This window comes from Globicephala melas, chromosome 15 (assembly GCF_963455315.2).
Source record: "Globicephala melas chromosome 15, mGloMel1.2, whole genome shotgun sequence".
Lineage (NCBI taxonomy): Eukaryota > Metazoa > Chordata > Mammalia > Artiodactyla > Delphinidae > Globicephala > Globicephala melas.
The window spans coordinates 71,309,439-71,323,375 of record NC_083328.1 but is presented as its reverse complement, the minus strand read 5'-3'; the positions used below and the strand labels follow the sequence as shown (position 1 = coordinate 71,323,375).

The following is a 13,937-nucleotide window of genomic DNA, read 5'->3' as shown; positions in this document are numbered from 1 at the left end:
CCAGATAAACTAGTAAAGACAGTGCATCTTCACTGGATGACTAAATATTTCTTTTACCATTAACAAATTCAAACTCAATAAAAGGAAAAATGGCAAGTGAATAAATAATTACTAAACGAAAAAAGATGCCACTAATTAATTGGGGGCCCTCGGAACAGCTCAAATGTCAGTCAAAATGTTGTCTCAGACTCCTGAGGCTCTTAGCCCAGGAGCTGCCGCCAGGCGCGTTTAGAGGAGCTGTGAGCTGCACAATAAAATGCTCAAGCACTTTGCACTTTCAGTGAAATGACAGAATTGGATGTGTGATATTTCAAACAACTTTCCCCCGCAGACATGACCATCTGCTTCCAAGTCTACTTACGAACTCATAGTCTCCATCCTGTGGAACTTTCCAATCTGAAGAGTTCTTCAGTGGGCCAGGGACACTCTTGCCAAAGCTGTTGATTTGATTTTCCTTTTCTTTTTGTTCAAAGTATTCAAGGAAAGATGGTCTTGCAGGCTGCATGGTCTCATCCCTTCCTGAAAACCAAGAAAAACAAAAGATGAAATACAGTATCTCAGATTTCAGATAAGTTTAGTAAATGGATCTGTCTCCAGATGGGCTAAGGTCATGGAATCAGTGGCTTTTTGTTAGATAAAGAGTCCTTCAAGATTCTAGTGAAAACTATAGGAAAAAGCACAAATGCTCACTCAAAATACTTTTCATAGAATTTCAGAGGATTATAGCCCCCCCCAGGGTCCCTTTTTCTAAATGGGAAGACTTGGTGATGCAATAACTCTACATCAGCTACAAGTAATACTTTTTGGATCCCCTATAGCAAAGAGTTCCTATAACATTTAGACCGAAAACTGAGAAGCAAGCCAAAATATTTATTAATCATTTACATATATAATATGCTCTACAGGAATTAGAGTCAGGAAGGGGGGATGATATCATAGTGATTGATTTCCCTTGGCAAAATCATAATCTAATTTGAATAATGAGAAAAATAGGCATGAAAAAGAAAATCTAAGTAAATCACAACCCACTCCATGAAATATTATATAACTTTTTTTTTTTTTTTTTTTTGGCGGTGTGCGGGCCTTTCACTGTTGTGGCCTCTCCCGTTGCGGAGCACAGGCTCCAGAGGCGCAGGCTCAGCGGCCATGGCTCACGGGCCCAGCCGCTCTGCGGCATGTGGGATCTTCCCGGACCGGGGCACGAACCTGCATCCCCTGCATCGGCAGGCGGACTCTCAACCACTGCGCCACCAGGGAAGCCCTATATAACTTTTAAATATGATAAAGGAGAAAAAAATAAGATATTATATATACAGTACAATCTCAACTCTGTAAAACCATACACATAAGAGAAAAAAAAAGACTAGAAAAAAATATACCAAAATGTTAACAGGATTTGTCTCTGATAGTAGGATTATAGGTGATTTTATTTAATTCTTTTAAATATTTTTTAAAAGAAGACAGTATAGGATAAATATTAAATAGATAGAACTGATTGTAAGAGTTACATGTGCCCAGGAGATGAAGAAATCTTGCAAGATGGGTGGTCAGGGAAGACTGGTAGAAGGGCTTAGGTTAGCAGTCACATAGCAGGGTAGCTATATAGCAGAGCAGAATCAGTAGTTATGTAACAGCAGTTACCATATGAGAGCAGAATACAGCAGTTACTAGTTAGAACTAGTAACAATCACCGAAAGAATAACTTTACCTGGCATGACTTAAAAACCTAGTTAGCTGAATGCACCTACTTCACGGCAGTCTTATACTGGGAAGTACAGAAGTTTTTTTTTCAGTACTTTGCATGAACATGTGGATTTATACTGCCTTTTCCCCCAGGAACCAGAAAAAAGGACCAGAAGGTTCAGAGCCTTAAGAAGTGAATGGGTAATGGTCCAGGAGATAAAGAACAGCAAGTATTTCCTCTCCAAGAACGCTTGTTCCAGGCAGTCTTATCTCTTGACATCTGCCTAGTCCCAGTTTCGAGCCAGCGCCCTGACTGCCTCTCAGATATTTGTCATCTTACTCACCATCACCACTGCCAAGTTCAACAGCAGCCAATCTCAGATTTGCCCACTTCCAGATGCTGCCAATAGCTTACTTCACTGTTGCCCCCTCATTTATTAGGGATCAAACACAACATGTGCTAGGACCAGTCAACAATTATGTGCTGAATGTCTGTTTTGTTTTGTCTGTTCTAGGTACGATGTTAAGTGCTTTTCACGCTTATTTTGTTTACTTTTTAAATTAAATTTAAGGTATTATTTCATAATACAGTTCTGAAGGAAATGCAACAAAACTTGTAAAAATGGGGGTGTTTTGAATTTCCTGACAAGTTCGGATGGAAAGTCCTTTTGATCAGTGCCTTCCTCTGGGACTACCAGAGGAGAAGGCTGGCTTGGAGACAACTCTGTAGCAAACCTACCCATAATCCTACACATCAGAAGGGGCGTTTAGAGGGCCTCCTGAGCCGAGCAGCTGTGACAGTGCTATAGATGGCTGAAATACGCAGTATGCAGTGTACTTTTATACAAAATATTCTGCGACTTCCCTGGCAGTCCAGTGGTTAAGACTTCACGCTCCCAATGCAGGGGGTGTGGATTCGATCCCTGGTTGGGGAACTAAGATGCCACACGGTGCAGCCATAAAACAAATCCGGACCAGATACTAGGTTCAGACCAGCTGAAGAGAATAGAAAGTCTAGAAACAAAGCAGAAAGCCCAAATCGATATCCAAACAACTGGATAGCTTGTTTGAAAAAAGATTAAATTGTATCCACACCTCATACCTTCAACCAGGAAAACTCCAAATGGATAAGAGCTCTAACTGTAAAAATGGAAACCATAAGTACTAGAAGAAAACATGTGTGAATGCAATGTGTTTAAAACCTGAATGAGGAAAAAGGCTTTTTAACATACCATGACAAAAACCCAGATGCAATTAAAAAAACAAAAAGGATGTTTTCTTTGTGTGAAGGAAATATCACAGATTTTTAAAAATTAATAAGCACAAATAGGGACTTCCCTGGTGGTCCAGTGGTTAAGAATCCACCTTCCAATGCAGGGGACACGGGTTCGAACCGTGGTCGGGGAACTAAGATCCCACATGCCGCAGGGCAACTAAGCCTGTGTGCCACAATTAGAGAGAAGCCCACGCACCACAAGGAAGAGCCCGCACCCCGCAACGGAAGATCATGCATGCCTCAACGAAGATCCCATCTGCTGCAACTAAGATCTGACGCACGGCCAAAAATAAAATAAATTAAAAAATAAAAATTAAGCACACATTCACTATAAGCCAAGATGAAAGACAAATGACGAACTCGAATATTGGCAACAAGTAACCATAAAGGTTTTAAAAAAATTTTCTTTTAAAAATAAATTTTAGAGTTCTTTATATCTTAGGAAGATAAGCTCCCAAATATATAAAGAATTCCAAAAATTAAGGAAAAGAAGACCCAAAAAAAGGTAGAAACATGGGCTAAAGATAGTATACACACAAAGATACCCAATTAGTCCTTAAACATGAAAAAAACGTGTAGGTTCACTCATGAGAGAAATTCAAATCAAAATTACTTGGAGATGCGATTTCTTACATTTCAATTTGGCAAAAGTCAAAAGCTTGATAACACCCCATCTGCTGGTAAGGATGTGGCAACACAGGCACTCTCATACGTTGCTGAATTTGGATGCAAAGTAGTACAAGCCCTATGAAGGGGATCTGGCAATATTTAATTATCAAAATATGAAACTGAAGAAGGTACAAAAAATGCTGGTGTGTTGAATTTAAACCGAGGTATCAACATGAACTCATGATTTATTAAAAAAATTTTTGCTGAGCTTTTTTTATTAAAAGGTCTTGAAGCGATGGCTACCCCATTAGCAATGAGCACTCAGATTTTGGTTTCCAAATACCATTCCCCACCACAAGGAGCTAAGCCTTCTTAAGAGAAATAGCTGATTCCAGGTCTAGGGCAGGAAAAGTACAAAGCGAGCCTGGAATATCTTTTTGTGCCAAAAAAAACAAGTACTCACAAACTGACGCGGACATATCAATAGGACACAGAAGCCACCTTGAGAGGCTCCCACCGGTAAATTCTGGGACACTGAGCATCAAAAACAAAACAAAACAAAACAAAAAACACTGAATAAAAAGAGTCCATGAGCTCAGAGTAATAATCTAAAAGTGAAGGGGGTTAGGAGAGAAGGGAAAAGCTCTTCTTTAGAAAAATCACCACCTGACAACTGTATTGTGGTAATAAAAGAGGGTACAGTTGACTCTGTATCTGCAGGTTCTGCATCTGTGGATTCAACCAACCAGGACTCGAAAATATTAAAAAAAAAAAAAATCCAGAGAGTTCCAAAAAGCAAAACTAGAATTTGCTCCAAGCCAGCAACTATTTACATGTCAGTTATATTATATTTACAACTATTTACATAACATTTACATTGTATTAGGTATTATAAGTAATCTAGAGATGATTTAAAGTATACAGGAAGATATGGGAAGGTTATATGCAAATACTATGCTGCTTCATATAAGGGACTTGAGCATCTGCAAGCATCTGTGGATTCTGGTACCCGTGGTGGGTCCTGGAAACAATCCCCCACCTATACCAAGGAACAACTTTATCCTCTTTCTTAGGAAATACACACAAAACAGAATATCTCCTTTTTTTGAAGATACACACAATATTTGAGGGTAAGTTGTATATATCATGCATCAATCTCTCCTCATTACTTCTGTCATTTCATGTCTGTTTACACAGCCTTCTCTATAAATGCACAAAGAAATGACTGAAATGTGTTCATCAATAAAAATGGTAACTTCTGGAGAGAAATAACAGATAATTTAAAATAGGTTCTTTTGTGGAACTGTTACAAAAACCATAAAGACATAATTTAAAAAAAAACATCATATCCAACAATAAAAATTGTATAATTGGTACAATATACTTCTATGATGCCTCAGTAATTCCCTTCAGTTGCAATACAGGTGGATTTTAGAAATGCAAGTCTTTAAACTGGAGATGAAACACTAACAATAACATTTCTATGGTCTAAATCTAAACTATGTCATAAAGATCAAAGAAACATCTCTTAAGCTAGAGTATAATTGTTTGTCTAATTTCTATCACTGTTTAGATGAGAAAATGAGAACATTTGCTTTCTACATATTTGAATTCCTCTATATTTGATAACAATAGCCCTTTGCAACTCACTTAAAGATCTCTAATATTTTTGGAGTTAAAATACCTAATATTCTTTGTCCCTCTCAACAACTAAGGGTCACAAATAAGAAACTCTATCTAAAATGCCTTTCGTTTCACCTTTTGATATCAGTATCAGGGACCTGATTATACCTAATATTTATTAGAAATCAATGTTCCCAAAACTATGGTGAATTTTGTAATAAGAGAAGTTTTTAATCTAATCACACATTCAGGTATAACCCAGGAGTAAAATGGACACACATATAAGAAACTTAATTATAGTGAAATGATTAGTTAAATGGTTACGTGTACAGGATTACAGAATAGCTAAAACTGATTTTGGAGGCAGCACAATACACTACAAAAATCCCTAACCTGGGGTTCAACGATCTAGATTCTGGTCCTGACTATATGATCTTGATTAAACCATAGGTTCCAATCTACAAAAGAAGCCATGAACCATATTATTTCTAGTGTCCCATTGCAGCTGTGAAAGTTCCATGATACTATCACTTGCCAGTGGCTTATGACAGCATATTTCTGCCTAGGTACTGATAAACATTCAAAAGGAATTCTTACTCCGGAGGGATGATGACACTTGATCGTCTCTAATCTAAAATATGCCGCAAATTAGATGTGCGTGGACATAAACCAAAGACCAGACCTACTCAACAAATATTTGTGACAAGACTGTCTCTGATTCTTTGAGTTTCTTTTTGTTGTTGTTAGTGGTGTTTGGGGGGCTTTTTAAAAATAGATGGAAGAGGTGACTAAATTCTCCTTGGCCCAAAACTGTAATAAAAATATCATCAATAGATATAGGTTATTAAAATGTTTTATATAACTAAAGCTGAAGAAATGAATGAATCAACTGAGAGGGGAAGACACCTCAACTGGCAAGAAACAACATGCATTCAAAAACAGGTGTATTTTTGATCCCTGTATTTAGTGATTCCAGAAGTTAACTGTTTACACCACAATGATTCCTTATATGGGAGGGCGCTTCACCACTGTACTTAGTTTATTGGAGGAAATAGCACTTCTATTGTGACCTACATTTTCTTAATAACACTGTAATTAATTAGAGCACCTGTTCACAGTTTGACTTTATAGACTGATAATAATTTTCAGTGAACAGATCTGCATTACTATCACAATTAGTATCTACAATAGCATATTTGCAAAAACGGCCTCTATAATTCCAAGTAGCCTTGGTATCCTCGCCCTTTACTAGTGCCCTCCCACAGTGACTCTAGGCCTGGCCGTGTGACTTGCTATGGCCACTGCAATAGCAAATTTATTGCAAGCAGGGACTTGAAAAGTGCTTGCACATCCTATTACCATGTAAATAAACCTAGTGGGCATGCTAGATGGCAGAATACTATGTGGAGAGAGACTTTGACCAGGTGGTCTTAGCTGAAGCCTTCAGGAGTCAGCCAGCTCCAGCTGACCACTAGTTTTTTTTTTTTTTAATTTACTTATTTATTTTTGGCTGTTTTGGGTCTTCGTTGCTGTGCATAGGCTTCTCATTGCGGTGGCTTCTCTTGTTGCAGAGCATGGGCTCTAGGCACGCAGGCTTCAGCAGTTGTGGCATGCAGGCTCAGTAGCTGTGGCTCACGGGCTCTAGAGCGCAGGCTCAGCAGCTGTGGCGCACAGGTTTAGTTGCTCCACTTCCTGGAGCAGGGCTCGAACCCGTGTCCCCTGCATTGGCAGGCGGATTCCTAACCACTGCACCACCAAGGAAGTCCCTGACCACTAGGTTTTGAGGTGGTTTGCTACACAGAAAAAACTAACTGATACAGTATCTGAGATCTGTCTCAATCTCTCTCCATCACACCCACACACACCAACCTATATCTACAAAAAGAGTTCCAGTCTTTAGGAACTCAGGTTTCAAATTCAACTAACATTGATTGAATACTTTCTAAGTTTCAGGTTTTCCACCAGATGCTTCCACAGGATGTTGCCATCCACACTTCATGAACACCATGTAAATAAAGTAGGAGGGAGGAGGATCTGTGCTTGTTGGCACCTACCAAGTGCTACAACAATGTTTCATTTCATTTCATCCTCCCATCTTTTGAGGTATGTACTATTATTTCCACTTTCTAGATGAGAAATTTGCTTACGGTTATACAAGGATAGGATCTGAACCCTGATCATCAGGCTTTAAGGCTGGTGAGCTGCCTTTCATACTGCAAATTGTCTAAAATCAAAATGAGAATTCTTGACATATCCAAACTGCCGTTAGGTTGAGCATAGAAAGACTAGGGGAATGAAATTTTCCCAGTAACCTTATCCCTGGACTCTTCTTTCGGCACTCCTGAGCGAGACCATCAAGCGGTGCTGAAAAGTGTGAGAGAATCATTCCCAGCTGACTAAAGGCAATGCTGTCCCCAGGGCTTCTGCTGGCTGGTGGGCTTTCTGTTTCAATGTGAGCCAGGGTATTTTTTTTCAGACATATCCCAGGAAATGAAGACGTTCCACTGAATGATAATACCAGAAACCTGAAGCCGTTGGGAGAATGAACTCAGCAGAAAAGTCGAACTTTGAAAACACCATGTCTTGCTCTGATTCTTTTATCTGATGCAGGGAATGCATGAATTCCTGTACTATGACTGGCCCGTTCTTCTTTGTAAGCAGCACTGGCAAGCTAAATGGACAATCTGTCAAAGTCCACAAAGGGGCAAATTCATAAGCAACTGTATCTTATATTTATTTTTCTTTGAAGAATGCTATGTGGGACTTCCCTGGTGGTCCAGTGGTTAAGAATCCGGCTCCCAATGCAGGGGACATGGGTTCAATCCTTGGTCGGGGAACTAAGATCCCACATGCCGTGGGGCAACTAAGCCCACACGCAACAATTGCTGAGCCCGTGCACTCTAGAGCCCGTATGCCACAACTAGAGAGCCCGCATGCCACAACTACTGAGCCCACATGCCACAACTAGAGAGAAGCCCATGCACCGCAAACGAAGATCCCGTGTGCCGCGACTAAGACCTGGCGCAGCCAAATAAATAATTGTTTTTAAAGTTCTAAAACTAGATTGTAAACAAATCGGGTATATCCTTACAATGGAATATTATTCAGCCATAAAAAGAAATGAAGTACTGATATATGCTGTAACACTGATAAACCTTGAAAACATTAAACTAAGTGAAAGAAGCCAAATACAAAGACCACATTTTATATGATTCCATTTATATAAAATGTTCAGAATAGGCAAATCCTTAGAGACAGAAAGCATGTTAATGGCTGCCTGGGGATGGAGGAAAGGGTAATGAGAAGTGACTGCTAACAGGATTGTGGTTTATTTGGGGGATGATGAAAATGTCTGGAATTTGACAGTGGTTATGATTGCACAACCCTGCTAATGTATTTTTAAAAACCACAGAACTGTACCTTAAAACGGTGAATTTTATATGTGAATTATATCTCAATTAAAAATAATAAATTAAAAAAATTAGACTGTGGTGATGGTTGCATAACTCTATAAATATACTAAAAAACACTGAATTGTATGCTTTAAATGAGTGAATTATATTTCAATAATTCTTTTTTAAAAAACAGAAAGATCCCTTTTCTCTACTATTTACTTTTATTTCTGGATTCACATGAACTATAACACAATGCCAAGGTAGTCATAATTGGCCAGGAGCTTGACCAAAGACTGAGGTCCATCTTTTCCTTTGGAATGACCAACCACTAGACATTAAACTTTATGCCCTTCCATTTTAAATGTTCATTTTCAAGACTGTCACCAAGTAAACCACAATGGTCAACCTACTCTTTCCTTAATTTCTACAATAACTCTTTTCTACCTGTTCAAAGTAGAGAACTCGGAAAAGCCTACATTTTCTTCTCTGTTTCAAGCATGAATACTTGCAAGAAAACAACTCAAATAATCCCTCACATGTTTTCTTCTGGCTTGGAATAATATGCCTTATCATAAGGTTGTTTGTTTTGTTTTTTAATCTAACATTTATTATGTGTGTGGTTTTTGGTTTTGGTTTTGTGACTGGGCATCTAAGTGCTTTACATGTATTAATTCATTTAATTACGCAAGTTACTATCCAAGTTTCTGTATGTGGCCATAAATATTCCTTTGAATGTTCTTTGAAACCACTAAGAATTGCCAGAACCATGAGTTATAAGGTTCCCCAGAGTCTAACTTTTGAATAACTCTTCCAGGAACCAGTTTTGGTAACTCTGCCTCTGTGTAAACTGACTTGACTTCTGGGCAATGAAGCTCTGGATCTTTAAGTCTAGTGTGCTACCATATGTCTATTCGAAGGGATCTAAATCCAGATTTCAAGGGGTTACTAACTAGAGCAATAGAGGCAGCACACCTAAAAAGATACATACAAAAGGTTTACCGGTGAGAACGATCCATACCTTGGTTATTGCAACGATTTCCTAATTGGCCTCACCGTTTCCAGTCTTTTCAAACTCCATATCATCCAACTGACTGTCCTAAAAAACCACTTTGTTACATCACTTTTCTGATCAAAATGTCTTTCTATTACCCTATTACCAACAAAGTCAAGTTCAAACTTCTTACTTTGGCATTCAAGGTCCTCCAGTATCTGGTCGACACCCACTTCAGCCAAACTGAATGTTCAACATATATCCCCTCCTTTCTGACTCTGTACCTGCCTGGAATATCGTCCCCAGCTTTTCTGTATATCTAAGTTCTCACAAATCCTTCACCATTTTTCTGAACCACTTACCCAGCATTTGTCTTATTATTATATTACCACCTTTATATGTAGAGGTCCTAGCTCCTCAACTAAGTTATGTCAACATCAAATACCACTATCTGAGGCACCCGGAGTAATGTTCCAGGCATGTAAGGAATTAGAAAGAACGGTAATAGTACAGTAGGCACTCCATACATATTAGATGATGACAAATGTCATCTTCCCCTTTTAATCTACAAATTCCTGGTCAGCAGTAAACATGTCATTTGGTTTCTGTACACTACACAGTAACGACACATAGTGACTACCTAATAAATACTTTTTGGTGGGTATTAAATATTTATTTTTAACAAATACTGGTTCCAAGCTGATATTTTTTTTAGAGCATAAACACTTAAGAGAATCATCTACTTTTTCTTTGGGACTCATTTAAATTCATCAAAATGTATCTCCATTTTCTTGCTGAGCAAGAGTCAGCAGGTCAGAACAGCTGAGAGCACTAGAAAAATATATTCCCCTAACTGGTCAAAACCGATTTATCTGCTTCTTAGGTATAAGAGCCAAAGTATATCTTTTGGACTTTTTCCTTTATTCTTCATCACTACCACGCCACTGCTCTCTTTTGGAAAATAGATTTCCCCCATGGCTATTCTTGGCTCTCCTTTTACCAATTTAACTCTAATGGAGCAGCACCTTATCTTCCTCAAAAGACAGGCCTTGAGCCTTTCAGCCATGTCACACTGAGATCTGGTACTTTCATATCCTAACATGTGGTCTGGCAGGTGGTTTGAATGAATTTTCAGGCACCACATGTCTGTGCTTTTTGGCTTATCCCAAAAGAATCAAGAATGTTAACGGTTTCCAAAGATAAAAGTGAGCCCAGCATCTGGACATAATTAGAAAAACTGCACAAACAATTAGGATTTAGCCTCCACTCTGGCAGGATGACCTTGAATTATCTGTGTAACTGTGAGAAAAGTCTGAGGACCAAGATCTCTGCTCTTCTGCTGTAAATCCCACCCTAGAGGGAGATTCTGATAAATGCACAGTGAACCCCACTGATTATCTTTCAGGGATGGAAAAAAAAAATCCAGTCAGTAATAAATTTCACAGTTTTAAGATAACAGTTTGAAACTTCACAAAGGAAGGCTCACGTAGATTCAAAGTCTAGCCTTCTTTATAATCTACCATCTTAGATTCTGAGCTACTGCTTAACAGATTCTCAAAACGTGTTATCCTGTTACCAAGGAATGTGAATCAATCTCTCTCTCTCTCCTCAGCACATTTTAAAAATATTACTGAAACTGACAAGTGACCTTCCTTTAGATCAACCATCTTCATGCCAGTGCTTAGACACAGAAGTGGAACTTACAAAACACCTGTTAATACCAAGGGTACAAACTAAAAAAAAGTAAAAAACATGACCAGCAAGAGAAAAGGAGTTAGGATGTAGAAATGTAGCTCAGGTTGAAGGAATTTTTAGGTCCAATGAAAAAAAACCACTGTCATACACTAAAAGACCCATTATTCACTATATACTTACTATACTACTTACCATTTTTAAGCATTTCTATGCTAAGCGTTTTCCATATCTATCTCCTATCATCTTAACAACCTGACAAAATAGGAACTTTTATGCTTCACTTTTTCAGGATAGGAAACTGAGGCTCAAAAAAGGAAATAGCTGGGGCTTCCCTGGTGGCGCAGTGGTTGAGAGTCCGCCTGCCGATGCGGGGGACATGGGTTCGTGCCCCGGTCCGGGAGGATCCCACATGCCTCGGAGCAGCTGGGCCCGTGAGCCATGGCCGCTGGGCCTGCGCGTCTGGAGCCTGTGCTCCGCAGTGGGAGGGGCTGCGGCAGTGAGAGGCCCGCGTACCGCAAAAAAAAAAATAAAATAAAATAAAAGGAAATAGCTTGTCAAAGCTGACAAAGTTTATAAAATTCTGAGCCAAGTTTCAAATCAAAGACTCTGATTCCTAAAATTAATGTTCTTTCCGCTACTCCTTTTTCTTTCTCCTACGCTTATTGAGAGATATGTTTCTAACCAAACTACGTTTTAAGTTTTAGCTTTGGTACGTATAAGCACACTAATGCTATCTGAAATTCTCATATGATGCTGACGGTGAGTGACAAAGATACATGGACACTTAATATTCTCTGATGATAGTTTTAAACATCCTGAGGGGATCTGAAATCAGACAGTAAGGTTATTGTAGTAAAAGAAGCATTAAAATACCTGTAGTACTTTACGTCCTAGTAACTGTCCTTGCAAATGTTATAATCTGAGTTAGAGAGAATGAGATAGAGAACACACAAGGGAGTCACTGTTATAATAATCCCCTTCAAAAAACTGCAGGTGGAAAGAAGATAGGCTGTGAGTCAAGAATTTCCATCTTACACAGCTCTGAAATTAGCATCTGACCGATGGTGTTGAAATAAAATCATTTTAACAAGATCCTGGACTTTGGTTTTAACATGAGGAAACTCACAGGAACAATAGGTGCCTTCGTGAGACCTAGGACTTTCTGGGAAACTATAAATACATAACGTTTTTAACACATAATACTATCACAGCAGTTTACCCAAAACATGGTTCTGAGTTGCTCTAACTTACTTATGCCACGATGCTTTAAGATTCTATTTCAAAGAGATTCATTAGAATACAATTAGAAATTTGTTTGAAATAGAAATCATCCACTCACTCCCTTTAGTTCACTGAATCTAATTTAAAGGCTTGAGTCAGTGGAAACAATCTTTCAATTCAGTGGTCCAAGTTCTGCATCCCCGGTGGCCTAATAAGCCATGAGATAAGGAGGGGGAACCGGCTGCCATGTATCTCTTGGGAAGGCAGTGAGGACAAGAAAACCATATCATAGCCAATGAGTCTTGGAAGGGAGACCTGTTGCCTGTCAAATCTTTAGTAGATGAGGTACATATTTTAAGTGGCCATCCTTTGACTTGTCATTTCCTCATTTGGGGCAAAAGCATTTAACTGCTAAACTACAAATTTATGCAATTTGGGATCAGTTGCTCCAGGATTTTTTTGTTATCTCTGCCTCTGAAAAAAGAAGTTTTTTTGTTGTTTTCAAAGACACTTGATATTTAAAGTATTATTAAAGTATAATAATGTAGTTTATTTGACAACCTATTTTTAATATGTTTTGAAAGCTTGGATTCTCTCTCTACTTATAGAAGTTCTCATTTTTGCTGCTAAATATCTTATTTGATAATGATCAACTAAAACAGGAGAAATTCTCTTCCTTTCAAAAAAAAATGTTCACTTGATAATGAAATGGTGAAATAATTTTTTCTGCATATTAAGACACACCAACAAAAACCCCACATATAATTTAGTATAAAATACACGGATGGCAATATGCACAAAATTTCATTCTTTTCATAGCACTACTAATGATATTCAGTGTCCAACATAGCACTACTAATGATATTCAGTGTCCGACATACTACTTTGAATGACATTATTAATAATTAATATCACTGAATCACTTTGCTGTATACTTGAAACACATTATAAAATACCTATACCTCAATTTTAAAAATGGACACAATATAATTTTTTTCAATAAAAGGATTACTAATTTAAAAAATTAACATTTTCCTAAACCTGTGTGATATGCTTGGTTTTCTAAAGCACAAATTTCTGTCAATATTAATGACATGTAATAGCTGAATCAGTAAAAACGAACAACCTCAAGATACTATTTTATTAGGCAACTCTTAAGTAAAACTCTTTCAAATTTATGAACTATCCCAAGTTAGCCTCTTGAGGTTTATTTCTAAAAACTGAAAATCATGAATTAAAAATCATGTAATGTTTTATGCGGACATATCAGATATACAAAACCTTCCAATGTTACAAAGACTATCCAGATAACCTTCACCCAGATTCCTCAAATGTTAACATTTTATCACATTTGCATTATCACACTTCAGTCCATCTACCTAGCTATAAAACCTTGTCTATTATCACAGCTATGAGTCTTGATAATCCAAACACCAACATCACA

The 13,937-nt window shown here is 38.1% G+C and overlaps 1 protein-coding gene across 2 annotated transcripts in view; it reads right to left on the bottom strand.

Annotated features, from left to right (window-relative positions):
• The window catches only part of STK4 (serine/threonine kinase 4), a 95,041-nt gene that overhangs the window by 38,934 nt on the left and 42,170 nt on the right, over positions 1-13,937 (bottom strand). For both annotated transcript variants that reach the window (XM_060285119.2, XM_030843582.2), the window contains exon 10: positions 362-519. In XM_060285119.2, coding sequence (XP_060141102.1) covers positions 362-519 — 158 coding nt within the window. The remainder of the gene's footprint in view (positions 1-361; positions 520-13,937) is intronic.